The sequence below is a fragment of the Cebus imitator genome, unplaced genomic scaffold (assembly GCF_001604975.1).
Source record: "Cebus imitator isolate Cc_AM_T3 unplaced genomic scaffold, Cebus_imitator-1.0 Scaffold306, whole genome shotgun sequence".
NCBI classification, from domain to species: domain Eukaryota; kingdom Metazoa; phylum Chordata; class Mammalia; order Primates; family Cebidae; genus Cebus; species Cebus imitator.
The window spans coordinates 1,824,622-1,848,744 of record NW_016107621.1 but is presented as its reverse complement, the minus strand read 5'-3'; the positions used below and the strand labels follow the sequence as shown (position 1 = coordinate 1,848,744).

Sequence of the window (24,123 nt, the reverse complement as noted above, 5' to 3'; positions counted from 1 at the left end):
CACCCGCCTATAGTCCCAGCTACTCTAGAGGCTGAGGTAGGAGAATCACTTGAGACCAGGAGGTTGTGGCTGCAGTGAGCCATAAGCCAAGGTCCTACCACTGCACAGCAGCCTGGGCGACAGTGCAGCCCTGTCTTGTTCTCTCTCACCCTTCCCCTTTCCACCATGGGATGTGCAACAAGAAGATGCCAGCCCCGAATCTCAGACTTCCCTACCTCCAGAACTGTGGGAAGATTCTGTTCATTATAAATTACCCAGTCTCGGGTAATGTGTTATAACAGCACAGAATGGACTAAGACAGAGGGTACAAACACTGACTGCTTAATGGGTACAAAGTTTTATTTTGGGGTAATGAAAACGTTTTGAAACTAGAGGTAGTGGTTACACAACACTGTGATATACTCAAGGCCAATGAATCATATACTTCAAAATGGTTAATCTTACATTATGTAAATTTCATCTCCTTTTATTTAAAAAAAGATAAATACTAAAAACAACCTTATCTGTGTTACTGGAGGTTAGGAGAGTGGTTCCTGCTTGGGAAGGGCACAAGAGTTTCTGGGGACTGTCTCATTCTATTTCTTGAACTGTACACTGGAATTGGGGTGACTTTATTATTTAGGCATTTATCTGTGGCCTTTCATAATTTGATAACAAGCTAAGAAAATAAACCTAAAGGCCAGATACACTGGCTCATGCCTATAATCTCAGCACTTTGGGAGGCCAAGACAGGAGAATCACTTGAGGCTAGGAGTTCGAGACCCGCCTGGGCAATATACCAAGACCCCATCTCTATGGGGAAAAAAAAAAACAGGTAGAAGGAAAAATATTCTCACAATTGTATTCCTATTTTGCAAATGAAGAAACTGAGTTACAGAGAGGTCCTAGTACTTTGTGCAAGCTTCCCAGTTGTTACCCAGGAGAGCTAGGATTGGAGAAAACAGCCCACATCTTGACCACTGCACTGCCTGCCTCTAAACTGGCAGATGGGGCCTGGCAGAGGGCAGATGCTCTGCTAGTGGTGGTGTGCTACAGCTGTGTCAGAAGTGGGACCAGCACATGGGTGACTCTGATTCGACGTACATCACTACACTCTAGGCCTTAAGCACAGCTTGCTGGGTGAGAGGCAGCACGTGGGCCGGGCCTTGAGAGCCCTGGTTCAGGTGTCAGAGGGACTGAGTCCAACCTCAGCTGTACTCACTCCTTGCTGAAACCTCAAACAAGTCACTCTTCCTACTGAGCCTTAGCCTTCCAGTCTCTAAGGTGGCACATGCCCCACAGGGCACCTATGAAAATTCAACATCAGGCTTGCCTAGAGCAAAGCCCAGTGTCTGGCACACAGGAAGTACTCAGTAAACCAGCACTGCTATTATCTTAACTACCAAGGGTGGGAGTGGGGCAGCACAGGTGCCAAAACAGCAGTAGCCAGCAGGGCCCACCTCGCCTCGCCCACCTCTGCCAGCTGCTACTCAAACAGATGGGCACTGGGACAGCCCAGGAGTGCAAGTGTGCACATGCGTGTGTATAGACAGGTGTGTCAGAGCTGGGCTATCCCATATGACAGGGGCAGGCCTGTAGCTGGGTCATCTGGCCCTCTGTAGCATGAATGGAGACATTGAAGGCCTAAGGGGGCCAAGACTCATTTGACCAGGGAGAAACTCCTCCCCTCCAACAGTTCTGCACCCATCCCAAGGCTCTCACAGTCCAACCTAGTGAGCCCCAGCCTCCCAAAGTGCAGACCAAGGGACAGGAGCCCATGACCCCACGTACCCCAGCACATCATCCATACACAATGCCAATGATTCATTCAACCATCATTTACTGAGTGCCTACTGTATGCTCACCACTTTTAGACGTGTTGGGGATACCACCGTGAAGAAGCAACATGAAAATGCCTGCCCTTGTGGAGCTGACAACATCAGAGGCCTGGCTTGTTAACCCATTTTACGGATGTGAAACCAAGGCCCAGAAAGTTGACACAGCTTGCCCACAGTCGCACCAAGAGGAAGCAGCAGAACCAGGGTTAGAACCTTGATACCTCCCAAGGCTAAGGAAGCTCCGTCAACAACCCCAAACTCCAGGCTCAGGCTGGGGGACTAGGCCAAGGGGCCTTGAAAGCCATCCCAGTCCAGAAAGAGCAGCAGGACATGGGTCTCCTCTGCTCAGTCGGGGGAGTGGCTGTCCCAGGGAGGGGCCTCCACCCCTCATTGCTGCTCCCTGTCTGCAGGCTGGGACAGTGCAGGATCCCAGGCTCTTCCCTACGCCCACAGCACGAGCGCCATCAGCCTCCAGCCCCTCTTCGAACAAGCCCGGTTACCCCTCAGAACTCACTGGCTGTCCCCTCTGACATAACCACGGGGCTCACTCCCACACTTTCTTCAAGTCTTTATTCAGATGCCCCCTTCTCAGCGAAGCCCCCTCTGGCCGTCCCGCCTGCCTCATGCCCTCCATCCTTCTCAAGTTGCTTAATTTTCTCCATGGCTCACACCACTGCAGTACACACCTGTCTGCCTGCGAGCTGCCTGCCTCCCCATCACCGCCCAAGATATCAGTACAAGGATGGGATGTCCGCCCATCTGGCTCACTACTGGACCCCAGGACCTAGAACAGGGCCCGGCCCACAGGCGCTGCTCAGCACGTTTGCTGAATGAATGCAAGTGTACACAGGGCAGCCACCCCCACACCTGGGGCCCTTCCTCCCACGGGGAGGCCAACGGAAACCAGCCCGGGACAAAGCCACCTCTCAGCACGTGGCACTTCTCCCCATGTGCCTCCCAGTCTTGCTTGGCAGCCACTTGGGGACAAGCAGCCCTGGGGTCAAAAACGGTCTCTTCCTTGTCCTGACTTCACTAAAAGGGGACCTCGACTTCCCACTAGTACAAATGGATCAAGCCATGCAGCAGCTCACGACATCGCAGGGTTGCTGTCACCTGGAGCGCCAAAGCCAAGGTCCTTTCCGTGGCCTGCAGGCCCAACACAGCTAGTCCAGCATTACTCCTCTGCTCGCCTCCCCAAGCTCCCCCGAGCTCACGCTGCCCCATGCTGTTACCAGAACACACCAGGTATACCCCCACCTCAGAGCCTCTGTCCTTGTGTCCTCCTCCCTGGGATACCCTTGCCCTTGCCTCCTCCAGGCTCCAGGTCTCTTCCCACTACCGCCTCCTCAGGGCAGCCTCTCGATGACCCCTCTCTCCAGCCGTTGGCCCTCACAGTTCCCGATTTTCACCCCAGCACTTGCCACCCCGACATTCCACGCCTGCTTATTTACTGTCTGCCCCACCCCCACTGGAATGTAAGCTCCATCAGGGCACCACTGTGTCTCAGAGCCCAGGGCTACCTGGCACACAACACACAGTCAGTGAATACTGCCTCACTGTGTTAGTTCAGTTATGTGACTTCCCCTTTCCAGATATTTCTGCATCTATAAAATGGGGCTATGAATGAGATCACTCATGCACAGGTAGATCCCTGCTCTTCTGCCCAGGCGACCACTGAAGGAGTCCAAGAAACGAGTCGGAAGCAGCTGTGGGCCTGGGGCTGCAGCACACTGACTCCTCAGGCCAGTAAGACCCTATGCCTCTGGCACAGCTTCCAGGAGGAGCCAGGGTGGGAGACGGACGCAATCCGGCGGGCAGAGGCGGCCCCTTACCGCGCTTGTGGAGCCAGCCTTCTTTGATGACAGACACCTCGTTCATGGTGGCAGCGTGGCACGCTGTCACCTAGCTTGGGACAGCTCAGGGCAGCAGGACATGCAGGAGGCGCCGTGGACAGGGCACAGTCTGCAAGACAAGAGACGAAGTGGTCAGGGAGGGAGGGGATTCCACACCAGCCCTTTCCCTCAGGATACCAGGCTCTGAGGCCCTCTGGCTGCTCTGCCCACTCAGCAAAGGGTAGGGCCAGCAAGGGTGGCAATGGGTTCTCAAGAACCCATTCTGAGCAGAGAGATGTGGCCACGTCTGCAGGGACCCTAATCTAGGGGAAGCAGAGCTCCCTAGCCTGAGTGCAGGCCAGACCCCAAACTCTGGACACCCATGCTGGGTGGAGATGGCCCCTCCACCCACAGTCACTCCTGACTGAGCGAGCATCAAGGTAGCTGTGCTGTGACCCCCATGTCACTCCCACGGACCAACAATGAAATGACCCAGGACGAATCAGACAACCCAGGGCACCTGAGGCAGAACGCAGAACCACCAGCATCTGCCTGCACCCCCATCTTACACACACACACACACACACACAGACACACACACACACAGACACACACACACACACGGGCACTCCTCCCTCTCTCTCCCCACCACTTCTTTCCAAACCAGGAAGCCACCAACCTGCCACCTTTAACAAACCAATCGCACTTGCGTCTCCCCATGCCATCCCACGCCACTTCCCGAGCCTCCGCGGCCTCCCTCCCCTTGACAGATGACAGAGAAAACACAGGTCTCAGACACTCCAGGATCTTGAACAAGAAAGCAACCTACTGCTTATGCCCAGTCTGGGGCCTGGAAGCCAGTTCCAGGGGCTTGACCAAGGCCCTGGTCCCTACCCCAGGACTTCCACTTCTGTCCTCAGGGACCAGCAACCGACAGACTGACAGACGCCGAGCCTGCTGCTTCGTCTCAGGTTCCCGGAGCGGAGGGGAGGAGGGCGTGAGGCGGCCGCCAGCTGGGCCCCTACCTGGAGCCTGGGGCCTGGCCAGGATCCACGGAGCCCAAGGCGCCTTTGCCTTTCCCAGCCTGGGGTTATTTGCGGACAGCAGGTCAGGAGCTACGGTGGCCCCCAGAGAAGTGGCAGCTGGCTCTAGGGACACCGTGGGCATCAGCTTTCTCTCGTGCCCCAGGGGAGCTGGTGGGCCGGACACGCTACTGCCTGGCATGTGACAGTGGCATGCTGCCCAGGCCTCGGGCAGAAGGAAGGGAGGTAAGTGGGAGGAAGCGGGAGGAAAGACAAGATGGACAATGACAGGGAAGTAAACAGGAGGATGAGGATCACATTCCGGACTCCAAGCAGCAAAGCCAACAATGTGAGGCAGGGGGCAGCAACGAGGGGCTCCCCTTGCCAGTGGCACGCCTGGGACCCCAAAACCCATACACACAGGACTGCCAGACGCTCAATCCTCAACACCCCACATCTCAGCCGGGCACAGCGGCTCACGTCTGGAATCCTAACATTTTGGGAGGTCGAGGCGGGAGGATCCCTTGAGCCCAGGAATTTGAGACCTGCCTGGGCAAGACCCTGTCTCACTACATAATATTTTTCTACAAAAAAGTTTAAAAATTAGCTAGGCATGGTGGTATGCACCTGTAATGTCAGCTACTTGAGAGGCTGAGGCAGGAGGGTCACTGGAGCCTGGGAGGTCAAGGCTACAATGAGCCTTGATTGCACCACTGCACTCCAGCCTGGGTGACAGAATGAGACCCTGTCACAAAAAAATATATATATAAATATGTATTTCTGTATCTCCCACTGTTCCGTGTCAGTCTCTAATGTCACCACCTCTCCCCATCCTGCCCGCGGTCTGGCCTGGCTCTAGTTGGGTCTGCCCCCACCTCTTCCCCAAGTTCCTACGCTCCACTCTTGCTCCTCACCACTCGCCCCACATTTAGCAGCCAGAGGGACCCTCAATGCTGAACCTGTCTTTCTCCTGCTCAAAACCCTTTGTGGCTACCTGGTGTTACAGCAAAAAAGCCAAACTCCTCAGCTTAGGATCCGAGGCCCTTCAGGATGTGGCCTCTGCAGCCCTGTGTTCCAGGTGCATGAGCTGAGACATGCACCTAGAAAGCTCTGGGGAAAGCCTAAGGAGCATGATGTTGACTACTGCAGCTCTCTGCCTCTCCTCCCCACCCTACTCTCCGAGTTACGATTCTGTCACTCAGGCACTTCCCTCTGGCCTCCATCAGGGACAGGGCCTCCTTCTGGGCGTTCTTCTCCCTCTCCCTTGAGGTCTCAGCTCAACTAGTGCCTCCTCCAGGAAGCCTTCCTCACCTCAGAGGCTGCAATGGGTGCTCTTTGTGCACCCCTGGAGCAACCTTCCCCACAACTATAAATGCTAATGCAGTGGGCCAGCAAAGAGTCTGCTATCTACTGAGCACATGAAGAAAGAAGCCAAGGCTGGGAGCGGCAGCTCACACCTGTAATCCCAGCACTTTGGGAGGCTGAGGCGGGCAGATCACCTGAGGTCAGGAGTTTGAGATCAGCCTGATCAACATGGATAAACCCTATCTCTACTAAAAATACAAAATTAGCCGGGAGTGTAGCACATGCCTATATTCCCAGCTACTTGGGAGGCTGAGACAGAAGAATCGCCTGAACCTGGAAGGCAGAGGTTGTGGTGAGCTGAGACTGCACCATTGTAGTCCAGCCTGGGCAACAAGAGCAAAACTCCACCTCAAAAAATAAAAAAAGAAAAGAAAGAAGCCAAGTGTCCCCAACAGACAGACCCCTACCCTAGGACCAGACACAGCCAGCCACACTAACAGATGCTCTTCATGCCACCAATCTTTTCTGGGGTGCGTCCTAGGCTCCAGGCGGTACCAGCAACAGAATGTCACTAAGACACAGCCCTGCGTTCATGAGCCTCACAGTCTGATGGGAGGGTCGGAAAAATACACAGATATGCAAATGACAATGTCAGGTGGTGGGGAAGCAGGACGAATAGGAGGCTAACTTGGTGTGGGGGACTCATGAGCAGACACCCGAGTTAAGTGAGGGAGTGAGCTGTGTAGACACATGAGGAAATGCATTTCAGGGAAACAGAAAATGCAAGGACCTGAGGCAGGAGGGGGGCTGGTGAGGGAAAGCCAGGGAGAGGCGGGCAGGGGAGAAAGCTGAGGCCTTCTGACTCCCTACACAGACCCACACCATGCCTTCCCTGACATGAGCTCAGTTCAAAAGACTTCCCAAATGGCTGGGAGGGAGAACTCCAAGTCCAAAGCAAGGGCTGTCATGTGGTGGGAATAGCACAGGGGCACCATGTCTCATTTCCCATCCCGCTTGCCCACAGTGCCCCAGAGACATCACCTCTCAGGGCCCTCGTGATGCGGCAGCACCTGGGCTATTGGCAGCACTAAAGCACCCACTGTGGGCCCAGAGCTCGGTGAACAGCCAAACACATGGCTGCCGTTACTCCGGAGAAGCAAGGGCAGCCAGCTATGGGAATAACGGCAGCCAGGTATGGCCAAGAGTGGACAGGGTTCCTGAGTCCGAGAGTCACCGTCAGCTGGGTGGCCTTGGGCAGGGTGCCGGTGCTCCCATGGAGTCACTCCTGAACGCTCCCAACACCCCACCAGAGTCGGTGACCATGCCCAGGTGAGACAAAAGCTCAGAGGAGGGAAGCTGTTTACCTTGGGTCTCCCAGCCGAGAAGCAGTGGAGGCCCTGGCCGCTGCTGGGATCAACAGAGACGCTTCTTATAATCTCATTTCAGCAACTAAGGAGTCAGCACAGCTGGAGGGAGTGCAGGGGGAGGAACTGGAAGATCCCCTGTGTCCCGCCTGGATCCCGCCCTGTCCTCCCACTGAGGGTGGCGCCTAGCTGAGGTGTCCGTGACGCAGTCCTGGGGTGATGAAATACCAGCCACCGCAGCCAAGAAGATGGCCTGCTCACTGGGGAGCTGCCGACGGAGGACACCTAGGCTGGGGGACAGAGTCTCGCCTGTGGAACCCCTGCAGCACAACCCACAGAGGGGAGGCCCCGCAGAAGGGAGGCCCCGCCTGACCCCACCCCACTCACTACTGGGGGTGGCTGGGCATGAGTCTTCTGAGGGCCTGGGCCAGAGCTGCAGCTGTTGACTCAAGGCAAGCCACCTGGAAGGCAAGGTGAAAAGGGCAAGAGCACCTCACAGGAGAGGATACCCACACAACCAAGAAACACACATCATGTCATTAGTTACAGGGAAATGCAAATTACAACCACCTACCTGGGACGGCTCAAATTTTAAAAACTGACGAGGCCAAGTGTTGGCAAGGACAAAGAGAAATCAAAATCCTTATTCACTATTGGTGGGAGTTGCAAAATGGTTCAACCACTGTGGAAAACTGTTAAGCAGTAAAAATTAAAGCTCAATATCCAGCTACCCCATGACCTAGCAATGCCTCTCAAGGAAATCAGTATATGTAACTCCATTCTAGAGTAAGACTTGTACTAGAATGCTGACAGTGGCGATATTCACAGTAACCCCAAACTGGTAACAGACCAGGAGTCCACCCAAGAGAATGGATAAAAAACACATAGATCCAAAGTAGAACACTACTCAGCAATGGAAAGGACTGAGCTGCTGCTGAATCCAGCAGGGAAGGAGAATGTTACGGACTAAAAGAAGCCAGACAAAAAGTCATACATCAAAGATGACTCCACTCACAGCAAGTTCAAAACAGGCAAAACAATACTATGTAGGGATGCCTTTCTCGCTTGTAAAACTAGGCAGAAAATCAAGGAAAACACAGACCCCAAAGGAGTGGTTCCACTTAGGAGTAACAGAGTGGGGAGGCCTTCTGGGAGCTGACAATGTTCTTTTGTGGTTACGCAGGGCCTTGCCTAGATGTTACACTCTATCTACTATGTGAAATGTGTTTAATATTATCTGTATTTTATGATAAAAGAAGTAACTGTACAAAAGAACCCAGGGTCTGGGAGTCCAGATGACCCAGAGGAGCTGAAACTGGGCCTCCTGGCTCCCACAGCAGGACCCTCCTCTGCCTCCCCAGCAAGGCTGGCCTGCCTCAATTTCCCCCTCAAAAAGGCCCAGTCACCCATGGGTAAGGAGGTGCAGTCTCATGTCGAGAGGATCCAAGTTCAATCTCAGGCTCTGCTGTTTCTTGACTTTGCAGCCAAATGCAAGTGACATCCTCAGAGGGTTTTGTACAGCAGACGGGAGCAGGGTGGCACGGTTCCAGCCCCGCAGCCCAGGCAGGGGATGAAGTTTGGGGAGTATGTTTGACTCGGCAGGGGAGAAATCTGAACAGGAATAAAAATTGCCACACTCGCTGGGCGCGGTGGTTCGTGCCTGTAGTCCCAGCTACTCGGGAGGCTGAGGTGGGAGGATCACTTGAGCCCAGGAGTTCTGGGCTGTAGTGCGCTATGCCGATTGGGTGTCCGCACTAAGTTCGGCATCAATATGGTGACCTCCTGGGAGCAGGAGACCACCAGGTTGCCTAAGGAGGGGTGAATCGGCCCAGGTTGCCTAAGGAGGGGTGAACCACCAGGTTGGAAACAGAGCAGGTCAAAAATACCGTGCTGATCAGTAGTGGGATGGCACCTGTGAATAGCCACTGCACTCCAGCCTGGGCAACATAGCGAGACCCCGTCTCTAAAAACAGAAAAAAAAAAATGCCACACTCAGTGGTCAGCTCTGAGCAGGGAGGCAACTGAAGAGGCCCCCATGCGGGCTCTGACTGCACTGCTGGGTTTATTTTTTAAATAGCTGCCGGGTGGATGGATTATCACTGACTAATGCTATCTTTATGTCTCTAACACTAATTTAACATTCCTTTTTTTTTTTTGAGACGGAGTCTTGCTCTGTCGCTCAGGTTGGAGTGCAGTGGCACAATCTCGGCTCCTGCAACCTCTGCCTCCTGGGTTCCAGAGATTCTCCTTCCTCAGCCTCCTGAATAGCTGGGATTACAGGCATGCGCTACCACACCTGGCTGATTTTTGTATATTTAGTAGATACAGGGTTTCACCATGTTGGCCAGGCTGGTCTCGAACTCCCGACCTCATGATCCGCCTGCCCCGGCCTCCCAAAATGCTAGGATTACAGGCGTGAGCCACCGTGCCTGGCTAAAACTTTTTAAAGACATTATTATTTCCATCATCGGGCTCATGGGTCTTATTTCTCAATGGTTTCCAAACAGAGGCCCCCTCAGAAGCTTCGTCTTGCAGGACGGGGGTCAGACCCACGAGGGTTGACTTATATGATGTGGCCAGGACTGAGCTGGCTGATCTCGGGCAGAGGGGAGCAGAGAGAGGGGAGCAGAAAGAGGCGTTCAGGGAGCCACCCCATACTGGCTGGGCAACCTTGGGAAGGGGGTGGGTCCTTCCGAAACTCAGTTTGCTCATCTGTAAAATGAGGGTCTTGTGGTTCTGGCCGCTAAGGGGGCTGTGAGGCCTCCATGAGTTCCAGCACTCTGCCTACACCCCTCCTGCAGCCCAGGGCCCTATGACAACCGGAATCATCTCCCACCCCTCCTCCACTTGAACCCTCCCGTGCTTCTCCCAGTGTAAAAGCCAAAGTCCCCACAGCAGCCCAGGACCCTACACAGCCTGCGCCATCCCCCTTTGCTTCTCTGAAGGCACTTCACTTCAGCGGTGCCTGCCCCCTCAGCTGCCAGGACACACCGGGACACCCCACTTCAGGGCACTCAGGTGGAAACTCGGGCCCCACCCCACTGTTTTCAGCCTCTGCTCACATTGCTTTCTTGAGAAGCCTTCCTAACCTCCCTAGGGAAAGCACGCCCACCCTACCTCCTCTCACCCTTACCCTTCATTTTCCCCTAAGCACCCATCACCACCGACATTACTATACACACGTGTTTGCTTAGGCTGACTGCCCACCTCCTGCACCGGAATGTCAGCTCGGTGAGGGCAGGACTCTTGGCTGCCTTGGCCACAGCTGGAACCCCAGAGCTCTGTACGGTGTTGGGTACAGAGTGGGTACTTAATAAGTATCTGTGGAATGAACATGTACAGAGTGAAGCCCTGTACCCAGAACAGGCTCAAAATAAGCTCAATTCCTCTCCTTGCTACTTGCTAAGTCCTTTTTCTCTCGCCCCCTCTCACTGACCTGGTTTCGATGCCAGACAGCACAGATGGGCTAGGGAGGCAGGTGGGGAAGCAGAGATCTGCGTCTCTAGGAGCGGGAGCTGGTGGGTGGGGCTCCTTCCTGGTGCTGCAGAGGCTCACTGGGGAGGTGGCAGCGACCCCCTCAGGAGCCTCTGTCCCCTGTACTCAGATCTGTCCCTTTCTACAGCGCCCACAGGACGACTGGCTCAGGACTTTTTTCTTTGTTTTCGTTTTTTCTTTCTCCTTACAGAACTCACTGTATGTCTCCTTCAGGAGATAAATTCAAAGACAACAGAAAGCTGAACGTGGTGGCTCACGCCGGCAATCCCAGCACTTTGGAAGGCTGAGGTAAGAGGGTCTTTTTTTTTTTTTTTTTTTTTTTTTTTTTTTTTTATAGAGATGGGGTTTCACTATGTTGGTCAGGCTGGTTTCAAACTCCTGACCTCAGGTGATCCACCCACCTTGGTCTCCCAAAGTGCTGGGATTACAGCAGGTGTGAGCCACCGCGCCCAGCTGGCAAGAGAATCTTTTAAGACCAGGAGTTCAAAACCAGCCTGGGTAACATAGCAAGATGCCCATCTCTATAAAAAATACAAAAATTAGCCAGGTGTGGTAGCACACACCTGTAGTCCCAGCTACTTGGCAGGCTGAGCCAGAAGGACTGCTTGAGCCCAGGGGGCTGAGGCTGCAGTGAACTATGACTGCACCACCACACTCCAGACTGGGAGACAGAGCAAGAACGTCTCAAAAAACAGACAAACTAAATAAAAAAACTGGCCGGGCATGATACCTCACACCTGTAATCCCAGCACTTCAGGTGACCAAGGCGAGAGGATCTCCTGAGCCCAGGAGTTTGAGACCAGCCTGGGCAACCCGGTGAAACCCTGTCTCTACCAAAAAAATAAAGATTAAAAAAATAGGCCAGGCGTGGTGGCTTACGCCTATAATCCCAGCACTTTGGGAGGCCAAAGTGGGTGATCACCTGAGGTCAGGAGGTCAAGACCAACCTGACCAACATGGTAAAATCCTGTCTCTACTAAAAATACAAAATTTAGCCAGGTATGGTGGTGGGCACCTGGAACCCCAGCTACTCAGGAGGCTGAGTGAGGCAGGAGAATCACTTGAACCTGGGAGGTGGAGGCTGCAGTGAGTTGAGATGGTGCCACTGCACTCCAGCCTGGTTACCGAGTAAGACTCTGTCTCAGGGGAAAAAATTTAAAAATAAATAAAAATAAATTAAAAGTAGTTAGGCGTGGTAATGTACACCTGCAGTCCCAGGTACCTGGGAGGCTGAGGTCGGAGGCTGGCTTGAGCCTGGGATGTAGAGGTTGCCATGAGCTAAGACTATGCCACTGCACTCCAGCCTAGGTGACAAAACCAGACCCTGTCTCAAAAAAACTAACAAAACAAACGAAAGCCAAAGACCACGGGAACTAGTGGTGTAACAGGCAGCATCTGCTGGGCTGGTGGGAACTCAGGAGGAAAGGCACCTGGGACAAGTGAGGAAGGAATCAGCTCCCTCACCTGCCACTGGCCATTCACCACTCTAGAAACTGCTCCAGTGTCTTATGAGGACATTCTGGAGACATTGATAAAGTGGAAAGTGCACATGTGCTTGGAGGAATTTCTCCTGCAGAAAATGCTAGTGCCGGGTCACAGAGGTTCTAAGGTGGGAGTTCTCCACCTAAGCACTAGTGACATTTGGGGAGAGAGAATCCCCGATGTGGGGACTCCTCTGTGCCCTAAAGAGGTTTAGCAGCATGCTGGGTCTCTACTCACTAAAGCCAACAGCACACCCTCCCCTGGTTGTGACAATCAAACGTGTCTTCAGTCATCACCAAATGTCTTCCGGGGTTACAAAACCACCACCAGTTGAGGACCGCTGTCCTAAGTACGTACTGCTGAAATAGAGAAACCTGGCAACAACCTGCAAGCTCACAACAGGGGTCTAGTGCTATCACAGTGGTTAATACCATGACTCTACTATAAAGAGCAAGGCTCGCATAGCCCATACCAGGTGCCAGGCCCACTTGAGTGCTTTGCACCTATCAATACAACCCTCACTGAAACCCTCGGTGGCCGACACGCCTACTGTCTCTACGTTAATGAGGAAACCGAGGCACAAAAGTGAAATGACTTGCCCTGTGACCTGATCTCAGAAAGTACAGGCGGCCCAGCTCCCCCACGAGACTGTGCCACACGGCCTTGAGGGCTAGGCAGTTTCTGATTGGGGTCCTCAATTCCTCACTTTCTAGTCTCTCAAGCCTCCGTTTCCTCCTGTCCCTGAAGGGACAGACAGCAGTGCCTTCATCACACGGTCACACAGGGAAAGGCTCAGCACAGCACCCAGCACGTGGAGGGGCTGGACACGCAACACAACAGCCATCCTGAGCACAGAAACACAGAAACCAGCCCCACCGTGCCGACACTGAGACCATCAGCATTCGCTAACGAAGGCTCTCGGCAGGACAGAGCTTAGGTGGGATGTCTTTTCTGAAACACACACAGGCACTCCCCTATCACCTCAATTCTACAATACACAGATTATTTCACATGCTGACGTCATTGAGATTGACATGCACCTTGCAATCCCTGGATAGAACTCACTCACCTATCGCATTCTTTTCAGAAAAGCAGTTACAGAATCAATAACTGACCTTATAGGGCATAGTGTTTTAGACTTCAAGGCATGAAGAAGTATGTGTTCAAATGTTACATGCACAGAAAAAAGAAATCCGAAGGAAATCCGCCGCACTAAAGAGGCAGGAGTGGGTGGAGTCAAGGCAGCCTCAGGAACCAAATGCCAGCGTTTCAGCCCTGGCTGTGTCACCTGCTGTGGGACCTTGGGAAAGTCACGTTCCCTTTCTTCACCTCTGTTTCCTCATCTGTGTATTAGAGATAATAACCACACATACCTCTAATGCTATTGGGATAGGTCAGTGAGTTAATCTACATATAGTCCTCCCAACAGAGCCTGAAAGAGGAACTGCTCAACACATAACAAATATTATTATCATTGGCCAGGCGCCGTGGCTCACATTTGTAATCCCAGCACTTTGGGAGGCTGAGTGGGGCGGATCACTAGGTCAGGAGTTTGAGACCAGCCTGGCCAATACGGTGAAACCCTGTCTCTACTCAAAATGCAAAAAATTGTAATTCCAGTATTTCAGGAGGCTGAGGCGGGTGGGACCACCTGAGGTCAGGAGTTCGAGACCAGCCTGACCAACACAGAGAAACCCTGTCTCTACTAAAAATACAAAACTAGCTGGGCATGGTGGTGAATGTCTGTAATCCCAGCTACTCAGGAGGCTGAGAAAGGAGAATTGCTTGAACCCGGGAAGCAGAGGTTGTGATGAGCAGAGATTGCACCACTGTGCTCCACCCTGGGCAACAAGAGCAAAACTCCATCTCAAAAAAAAAAAAAAAAAAATGAAAAGCAAAAATTAGCTGGGCATGGTGGCGGGTGCTCTTAGTCCCAGGTACTCAGGAGGCTGAGGCAGGAAAATCACTTGGACCTGGGAGGAGGAAGTTGTAGTGAGCCAAGATTGTGACACTGCACTCCAGGCTGGGGGACAGAGCAAGACTTTGTCTCAAACACACACACACACACACACGTATATATACACATATATATGCACACATATATATATGATTATCATTTTTCCTCTGATGGGTGGAGACATGGGAAACTTCACTTTCTATATTGTATGTTTCTGAACAGGTGAATTTTTTTTTACCTATTATGCCTCCTTGGTAAGAGGGTGGCACTGAAGAGACTTTTTTTTTTTTTTTTGCCAGAAAAGGTCTGTTACTTAAAAAAAAAAAAAAGAGAGAAACTTTTTTTTTTCCTTTTAAACACCACATGCTCCCCACACTCGCCCCATCTGTCTGCTTGGAGCAGGTGGGACTGAAGGCAGGCTGAAGCTGTGGGCAGGCTGCAAAAGAAACGGGGACAAGAATAAGCACAGAGCAGATTCCTTCTCCTCCCTGCGCCCCCCGCCCCCACACCTTCCCCCTCACGCCACCCAGGGCCGTACAGCACCCATAGAAATCTATTCTGTCAGTATTCTAGTCTGCCTGGCCACGGGCTCCAAACATTCCGAAAGCGCCATGCTGTGGCCAGCAGGATCCTCCACACACAGCTCTGACCCTGTCCCTCCCCAGCTCGGGACTTCTCCCCCGTGCCCATGGATCACGCCCAAGGCCCTAACGGAGGCTGCCAGGGCCCATCTGCCATGGCCCTGCCTGCTCTCCAGCCTTGCTGGTCTGCTCACACCAACATGCAATCTCCCCTTCTCCTGGCCCCATGAAGACTCTGTGCTCTCCCACCCCAGGATCTTTGCGTATGCTATACCCCCTGCCTGACACTCTGTTCACCCATCTTCCTCAGGGAGGCCTTCCCTGACCACCCCCTCCCACGAGCAGCTGACCCTCAGAATTTGGCCTTCCCTTCCTTCCCCTCACAGTATCTGTCTCTGTCACCTGCATGACTATGTGGGTAATGTCGCCTTTCCCACTGGACTGTGAGTTCCACAAGGCAGGGACACAGTCTGTCCTAGCCCCCACTGTGTCCCCAGCTCCACTCAGCACAGGGATGGGCCCACTGCTTTCATTAATTCCAGGTGGGAGTGGCAAACAGAACCACAGCATTTGTGCCAAGCGAAGGTAAAAAAAAAAAAAAAAATCCTACATTCATTCATTCCACAAATATCATACCAACTCTGTGTCATCACTGCTTGGGTTACCAGGGATTCAACAGGGACCAAAACAGCCACTGGGGAGTCGAGGGGACGAGGGAACAGGCAGCAAAATAAAAACAAACATATAAGCAAATTAGACAGGATATCCAAAGCTGACAAATGTCATGGAGAAAAGTAGCACATGGAAGATTCAGTGCACGGGAAAGGGAGCAGGGGTTTCCGATTTTACACAGGATGGTGAGAGAAGGAGACGGCGAGGGCTGAGCAAAACCAGAAGCAGGTGAAAGAGCCAGGTGGAGACTAGGGAGGAACACTGCAGGCAGTGGGGGGGAACAGGGCTGAGGCGTGCTCGAGGCGCCCTCAGGAGCTGGTGAAGGGGAGGGCCGGGAGATGTGACTAGAGAGGAAGCCAGGGACCACTGGGCAGGGCCTTGGGGGCCACTGTCAGCACTGTGGCTCTTACTTGGAGTGAGAAGGGAACTGTCCGCCTGAGGCAAGCTGGGTGTGGGGGAGGGGCAGCAGGTGGAACCCCTTGTGCCCAGAGCAGGGCAGGACTCCTCAGGGAGGCAGACTTCCTCTCCAGGAGCTGTCCCCAGAATAAGCCCTGGGCACCAGCCTGATGGGCTCGCCACGCACCTCACTTGAGAACCATGAGGACCTGCATGTGGCAGATGGGAAAACCAAGGATGGCAGAGACTTGGTGAATACCCACATCAAGAGACGGCAGGGACACGGCCACGGAGCCCAGACCCTGGCTTCCGAGCCCTGAGCTGCCTCCACCTCCCTCTGCCTTTGCTCCCAAGAGAACAGCCACCTCCCATCTTGTGTTGCCTCTTCCAACACCCAAGCCAGCCCTCCCTCACCGTCCCTGATGTGCACACATGTGTGGGACCCCTCCAGTCAGGCTGCGTGGGGCATCCCTGACCCGTGTCACTCTGCATCACTACCACCTCCCTGGGAGCTCCGGGACAGGGCCGGGTGGCAGGAGGAGAAACCAGTGGGTCTGCATCGTGACTAATACTCAGCAAGCACTCACGAAGCACCAGTCTGTGTTACTATCCCCATTCCTCACATGGGAAAACTGAGGCCCAGGGAGACAGAGTCACACGCACCACAGTCCCAGCCAGTGGGTGCAGGAGAGGGGCCGCGACCAGAGCAGAACTGACCCACAGACCTTTCTGTGACAACAGAAATGTGGTTAACTGAACATTTGAACGATGGCTAGTTCGAACGATAACTAAAGAACTGACTTTTTACTTTTATTTAATTGCAATTAATTGAAATTTTAAAAGCTATACATGGCTAGTACCTACCATTTTGGAGTGCAACTCTATGGAATCCCTGCTAACTAGCACTGGGAGCTTAAAGGCAGGAGGCGGGGTGTGACTTTCACAGGCCCAAGAGAAGCCGGATCATCCCAGCCTGGCTGGAAGCTCGCGTGCTACAGCCCATCTCTCCTGCATCCCAGCGCAGCTTACCCGGGGAATTGGAGCACGACTCAGGCCCAAACTCACACCTCTAGTCAACTCAAATCCTGACTCTACCACTTCCGGGCTACACAGGTCACTTCTCTGAACCTCATCTTCCACATCTGTAGAACAGAATCTTTTATTTTTTTTGAGACAGAGTCTTGCTCTGTTGCCAGGCTGGAGTGAAATGGCTCAATCTCTGCTCACTGCAACCTCTGCCTCTCGGGTTCAAGTGATTCTCCTGCCTCAGCCTCCTGAGTAGCGGGGACTACAGGCTTGTGCCACCACATCCAGCTAATTTTTGTATTTTAGTAGAGACAGGGTTTCCCCACGTTGGCCAGGATGGTCTCCATCTCTTGACCTCGTCATCTGCCCGCCTCAGCCTCCCAAAGTGCTGGGATTACAGGCATGAGCCACACGCCCGGCCTGTAGAATGGAATCTTAACACCAATCTGCCCAAGCACATGTTTATGTTATCTCAAAAGAATTTTTGGAGAGAGATCCAAGATGGCTGATCACTAGCAGCTCGGGATTGTAGCTCCCATTGAAAGCGCAGAGAGTGAGAGAACGCCACACTTTCAGACGAATTTTTGTTTGCTCATGCACCAGGAGATTCCCAGCAGAGGAGCCCCACGGGTCGCCAGGGCGACTCTTGTGGCCAGCGAGGCGGTTTTGCCGCTGCCTTGGTGTGGTGGTTCTTGGTGCAGAGTCAGAAAAGTACCATCAATCATAACGCTGCTGTTTTGGCCAGCACAGTGGGTTGCTCAGATTTTAGCACTGGGAATCAACAAGTTGGACGTCCACTCAGAAACCCAATTATAAAGACAGTAATTATAAAGACCACAGATGGATAAATTTATAATGAAGGGAAGAAAACAGCCTAAAAAAGCCGAGAATACCCAAAATCAGAACGCCTCTCCCTCTACAGGGGATCACAGTTCCTCATCAGCAATGGAACAAGGCCTGACGGAGAACAAGCGTGTACCATTAACAGAAGCAGACTTCAAAAGGTGGATGATAAGAAACTTCTGTGAATTAAAAGAACTTGTTCTAACCCAATGCAAAGAAACTAAGAACTTTGAAAAAAGTTTTGACGAAATGTTAACAAGAATACACAATTTAGAGAGGAATATAAGTGAATTAATGGAGCTGAAAAACACAACACGAGAACTTCGCAAAGTATGCACAAGTTTTAACAGCCAAATCGATCAAGCAGAAGAAAAGATATCAGAAGTCGAAGACCAACTTAATGAAATAAAACGAGAAGACAAGATTAGAGAAAAAAGGATAAAAAGGAACGAGCAAAGTCTCCAAGAAATATGGGACTATGTGAGAAGACCTAATCTACGCTTGATAGGTGTACCTGAATGTGACGAAGAGAATCAATCCAAGCTGGAAAATACGCTTCAGGATATTACTCAGGAAAACTTTCCCAACCTAGCAAGGCAGGACAATATTCAACTCCAGGTAATACAGAGAACATCACAAAGATTTTCCTCAAGAAGACCAACCTCAAGGCACATAATCGCCAGATTCACCAGGGCTGAAATGAAGGAGAAAACACTGAGGGCAGCCAGAGAGAAAGGTCAGGTTACTCATAAAGGGAAGCCCATCAGACTCACAGCAGATCTCTCAGCAGAAACCTTACAAGCTAGAACAGAGTGGGGGCCAATATTCCACATCCTTAAAGAAAAGAACTTTCAACCCAGAATTTTACATCCAGCCAAACTAAGCTTCATAAGCGAAGGAAAAATAAAATCTTTTGTGAACAAGCAAGCACTCAGAGATTTCATCACCACCAGGCCTGCTTTACAAGAGCTTCTGAAAAGAACCACTACACATAGAAAGGAACAACCAGCAACAGCCTTTCTAAAAAATACCAAAAAGTAAAGAACATCAACATAATCAAGAATTTACATCAATAGGCAAAACAGCCAGCTAACATTAAATGGCAGTATTAAAGTCACATATATTATTATTAATTCTAAATTTAAATCAACTCAATCCCCTAATCCAAAGACATAGACAGACAAAAAAAAAAAAAAAAAAAGAATTTTTGTAGGTCAGGTGCAGTGACTCATGCCTGTAATCCCAGCACTTTGGGAGGCTGAGGCAGATGGATCACGTGAGCCCAAAAGTTCAAGATCAGCCTGAGCAAAATAGGGAGACCCTGTCTCTACTAAAATTTGTTTTTAAAGATTAGCCAGGTGTGATAGTCCATGCCTGCAGTCCCAGCTACTCAGGAGGCTGAGGTGGGAAGATCACTTGAGCCCACGAGGTCGAGGTGGCAATAAGCTATGATGACGCCACTGCACTCCAGCCTGGGTGACAGAGCCAGACCCTGTCTCAAAAAAAATGAAAAATAAAAAAAGATAAGTTTTCTGATAACCATCCATTGTCCTGGGGACCCAATGAGATGGTCTCACACACAGCTGGGGACAGGGCCAGTGCTTGAAAAACAGGTGCCAATTACCTAAAGAACATCAGGGACCGTCCTGAGCCTGTCGGAGCCATAGGGTAGCAAGCTCATGTTACTACTGTCAACAGTTGGTTCTACAGGAATCATCCTATGTCCAAAATTCCCCTATTAACTTTCTGAAAATATCGTCTAAATGAAAACACACAGCTGAAAAAAGTTGACGCCCTGCAGACACCTCTGCCCACCTCCCAAGGCCTTTGAACACCAGTTTGAGAAGCTGGGCTGTAGGGGATCCTGTCGCCAAAGCAGAATACGGTCTACTTTCTTTATCCCTGGCAGCACCTGAATCCAACCAGCTCTCTCCCACACAGGTCCCTCCCCACCCGCCTGTGTCCCTCCTCTTTGGGGATAAAGCTCTGGCTCCCCACCCAGCCCAGGCCCTGAGCCGTCACCCTGCTCTCTCCCCCTCATCTACTCCCCCGGCTCCAGTCACACGGGTCTGCTGTTCCACCAGCACATCCAGATACTACCCTCCTAGCCCACCTCCTCGGGCTCTCACATCATAGGGGCTCCTTAGCAGGCTTCCCAAGCCCCTCTCCCACCAGGTCCAGTTGATCTCCATCCCCTCCTTCAGCCACAAGCACTCACAGGCAAATGCAACTTCTCTGCCTCCTGCGACCCCATCCAGAACTACACGTGGCAGACAGTAGTGACTCAATCAGTATTTGTTGACAGATGGAATACACAAACGACCAAGAACAGCCAAGGGCTGGCTCCTGAGGCTGTTTGGAGGGGATTCCTCCCACCCTCATCCCTTCCCCCTGGGCTCTGGGAAAAGGAAGGGCCAAGGTCATGGTATTGGAGGTGGAGAGAAGCAGCCACACCCCACCTCCGGAGCAGGCACGGAATGGAGTCATTTCTGGATGACTGAGGCCTATTTTGTGCCAGCTGTCTAGAAGAGAAAGTGGGAAAGAAACCATGATGACCATAGCAACAACCCCAATCCCAGCGGGCAGGGCAAGGAGACGAGGCAGTCTTCAAAAGGCAGCTTCACTGACAGAGCAGGGTTCAACTGTCCTACCTATTACTGACCTCAGACAAACCCAATAACCTCCCTATACCTGTTTCCTGCTCGGTAAAATGGTGACAATTGTGACAGGGAGCTTCCAGGCTGTGGTGAGGACGAATGAGAGCAGACACCTTAAACTGTGCAGCAGTTCCCAGCACAGAGAGGCAAACTACTCATGAGAACGACTGGACATTCTATGCGGCTTCCCGTGCCTCAGTTTCCTATCTACGAGATGGGGTGCTAACACTGCCCACCTCCAGGCTGTCGTGCAGGTGTGCTGAGCTAATGAGCGGTGTCTGGCTGGGCAGGAGTGCAGCAGTGGGAATAATTCATATTCCTGTTCAGAACCCTCCCATCAGCTATCAGGCCCCACCACTCTCTCCCAAGGACCAAGGACAAGCCCCTGCCAGCTGCCCGACAGAGCCTCTTCTGTGCTCTCAGGTGCCTCAGTCCTGTCTGGCAATCCCCACGAGCAGCACTGGACCAAATTCATCCCGTACCTCCTCAGGAGGCCTGCACTTTCCAACACAACAGCTCCCGGCATCCCCCCACTGCCCCACTCAGCAGGAAGGTTCCCATTTACAGCTGAGCAAACTGCATGTTAGGGATGTGAAATCAAGCCCCAGGGTTCCACGGCCACCGAGAGGGGTGCCAGGAGCAGGGTTCTCACCCACGTCAGCTGTCCCTGGGACCCGGTCACTCAGCAGCCCCAGCTGAGTAAGGGTACACCAATGACCCACCAGATCATGAAGAACTCGAAGCCAGGCTGGAGAGGAGAACCAGGGAGCGGCAGCTGCCCCAGCCCGTTCGGAAAGGGCCCACAAGGGGGCAAACCAAGGCAGGCTTAGGTTTCTGGCCTCACCCTTAGAAACAACATCTGCGGACGAGCTTCTCCAGCAGGACAGCTGGGCTGGAGAAACTCCTGCAGGGACCTCTGACATCCATTGTCCTCTTGGCTGGCCCGGCTTGCTGTCCCTTGCTGGGCACACTCAGTGCACCCGGGCCCTGCTGTAGGTGCCGAGTTGGCAGTGGGTCCTGCCCCAAGGGGGCCAGCCTGCACTCCCACCCAGCACCCCTCCCACACGCGCTCCCTCCCTCCTGGTCCCGCTCCCAGGCTGTCTCCCCTAGCTGGGCCTCTCGCTGCTTGGCTGGCTGTCCAGAAGAGCCTGCCATGGAACCACCCCACCGTGCGGCCCGGAGGCCTGTGGTTGAGGGCCTTCTGCTGAGAGCTCTGGGAAGCTGGAGAGAGGCCCAGGAAGGGGTGTCCCTGGGCCCTCCAGGGGCTTGGAGCTCAAGTCTGAAAGACATTCCTTTCCATCCCAACCCATCCCAGGGGGCTTCTGGAGACCCTAGAGGTTTGTTCTGAGGGGTTCTGCTCCTTCAAGGAAGATACCCTGGAACACACCTCAAAAAACAAATGCCAGGGCACCTGCTCCTGCAAGATAAGTAAGACCAGCCTGAGCCACATAGTGAGTCTCCCAGCTCCAGAAAAAAATTTTTAAATGAAGATAAGCCTTAGGGATGAGCCCATGGGTGGGATCAGAAGTCACACGCACCAGGGGCTACCAAGCTGTGCTGGGGGAATCTCTGGAGGCCCAGATTCATAGCCTGTCCCCAACACTTCCTGGTTGGGGGACCCAGCACAAGCTATAGAGGCTCTCCAGGCCTCACCACTGTAAAGCGGGAATCAGAGAAGATTCCTCCTGGGTCTAACGGGTCTTCACCCAGATCCTCCCATGGCTCCCTCACAAGCACTCCATCAGTCCCTGCCCACAAGTCACCTTCTCAGGGAGGTCCTCCCTGATCACCCAGCTACAGTGGAGAAACATGGCCACACTCTCATCTGGCCCTCATTTATTTTGCCTTTGTAACATCACCACACCTGATGCCCACCAGAGACATGTCTGCTGGGTACCAGTCACAAGGCCTGGTCTTTCCAATTCCAGAAGAGCACTGGGAATGGTGCAGGCCTGCAAGCCCACAGTGGCATGGAAGCAGGGTCAGCGGGTGCTGTCTGTATCAGATGTGGACTGCTGCTCTGCGTTGCTATTCATTTAGTCCAGTTGGTTGGGGTGGGGAGGGATGGGCAGAAAAATTGGCCCGCTGAGCCTCCTCGCCTCTCTCCCTAAAAGTAACAGCCACGGGCTCTGGGGAACACGGTGTGAAAACCACAGAGAGGGAGGCAACCGTAGGGCCTTTGCTGGCTCCAAGGCAGTGATGCTACTCGAGGGGAAGTGGGAGCCTGTGAAACACCCTGCTCGGCTCAGTCAAATATCCCCACATCCCCAGGCAGGAGCCTGTGACTCTCTCCTGTGTCACCTGCTAACACCCTAAATGTGACCAGGCTGCTGCTGCTGCTGCAACTCCAAGCTCCTTCTCATAGTCCACAAGGCTCCCAGTAACAGGCCCTGCCAGGCCCACAGCCCTGGTCTGGTCTCCTCCGTGCTTCCCTACTCTGCCAAGCCACACAGGCCTCCGTGAGGCTTGTCCCTGCACCTCACCAAGTTGTCCTCCCTTCAGACCTTTGCACTGTGGTTCCCTCCACCTGGAGAGCTGTTCCTTCTCCTCCCACCCCACACGACTGCCTCACCTTGCCAAACTGGGATCAGCTCACAGGCCCTCCCCGCTGCCGCCTGCATCTAAAGAAGCACCCAGTCGTCACCTGATTTAAATTCGCTGCCTAGCACCTCCCCTCTAACCAGCTCCTTGCTTATTCTCGTTTCAGGTGGGTCTCCCTCAGCCCCATGAGGATAGGGACTTTGATAAGTAGACCGCTGCATTCCCAGTACCGATGCAATGCTGGCGCATAAGTGCTCAGTAAATGGTGGCAGATGACTGAAAGCTTTTCCTCAGCTCCACAATGCCCTCAGGATCAATCCTCACCTCTCCCCCAGGCCCACACGCCTGCAATGCACAGCTACTGCTGACTCCCACAGGCATTTCTGCTGCCCCCCTGCCCAGGCACAGCCTTCCCACCACTCCCGGAGCTGTGGTGGACTGGGAACCAGCAGCAGTAGCATGCACCTGTAGTCCCAGCTACTCAGAGACTGAGGCAGGAGGATCGCTTGAGCCCAGGAGTTCAAGAACAGCCTGAGCAACATAGTGAGAACCCTGTCTCCACAAAAAATTTAAAAATTAAATGGGTGTGGTGGTGTGCACCTGCAGTCCCAGCTACTCAAGAGGATGAGGTGGAAGGATCACTTGGGCCTAGGAGGTCAAGCCTGCAGTGAGCTGTGATCACACCACTGCACTCCTGCCTGGGTGACAGAGTGACACCCTGTTTCAAAAGAAAAAAAAAAGCACAGAGCCTGACCACTGAAAAGACTTGAATGTGTCTACCTGGGAAGGGCTCAGGCTGCAAAGCCACTGTGTGCAAGAGAAGTGGGCCCGGGAGCTGCCCTCGTCAATTCTGACTTGATTGTATGTCTCCCCCCACCTCTGTTTCTGCATCTGGAAAACTGAGATGCTAATTTGGGCCCTGATCTCCTCCTAGTGCTCTCGACATGGTTCTGTGGACTCGCAAGGGCCTTCAAAGTTCTGGCAGAAATATTAAGAATTAGGCCAGGCGCGGTGGCTCAAGCCTGTAATCCCAGCACTTTGGGAGGCCGAGGCGGGTGGATCACGAGGTCAAGAGACCGAGACCATCCTGGTCAACATGGTGAAACCCCGTCTCTACTTAAAATACAAAACAT

The 24,123-nt window shown here is 52.9% G+C and overlaps 1 protein-coding gene across 6 annotated transcripts in view; it reads right to left on the bottom strand.

Moving 5' to 3' along the window:
• AKT2 (AKT serine/threonine kinase 2) overlaps positions 1-24,123 on the bottom strand; it is a 56,159-nt gene that overhangs the window by 29,458 nt on the left and 2,578 nt on the right. For 2 of the 6 annotated variants that reach the window (XM_017503226.2, XM_017503232.2), the window contains exon 2: positions 3,650-3,779. In XM_017503226.2, the coding sequence (XP_017358715.1) occupies positions 3,650-3,695 (46 nt within the window). In that variant the 5' untranslated portion in view covers positions 3,696-3,779. Of the gene's footprint in view, positions 1-3,649; positions 3,780-4,478; positions 4,813-7,340; positions 7,459-14,512; positions 14,535-21,293; positions 23,552-24,123 lie in introns of those variants that run through there. The other 4 variants (XM_017503231.2, XM_017503227.2, XM_017503230.2 and 1 more) reach the window with 4 other exon arrangements.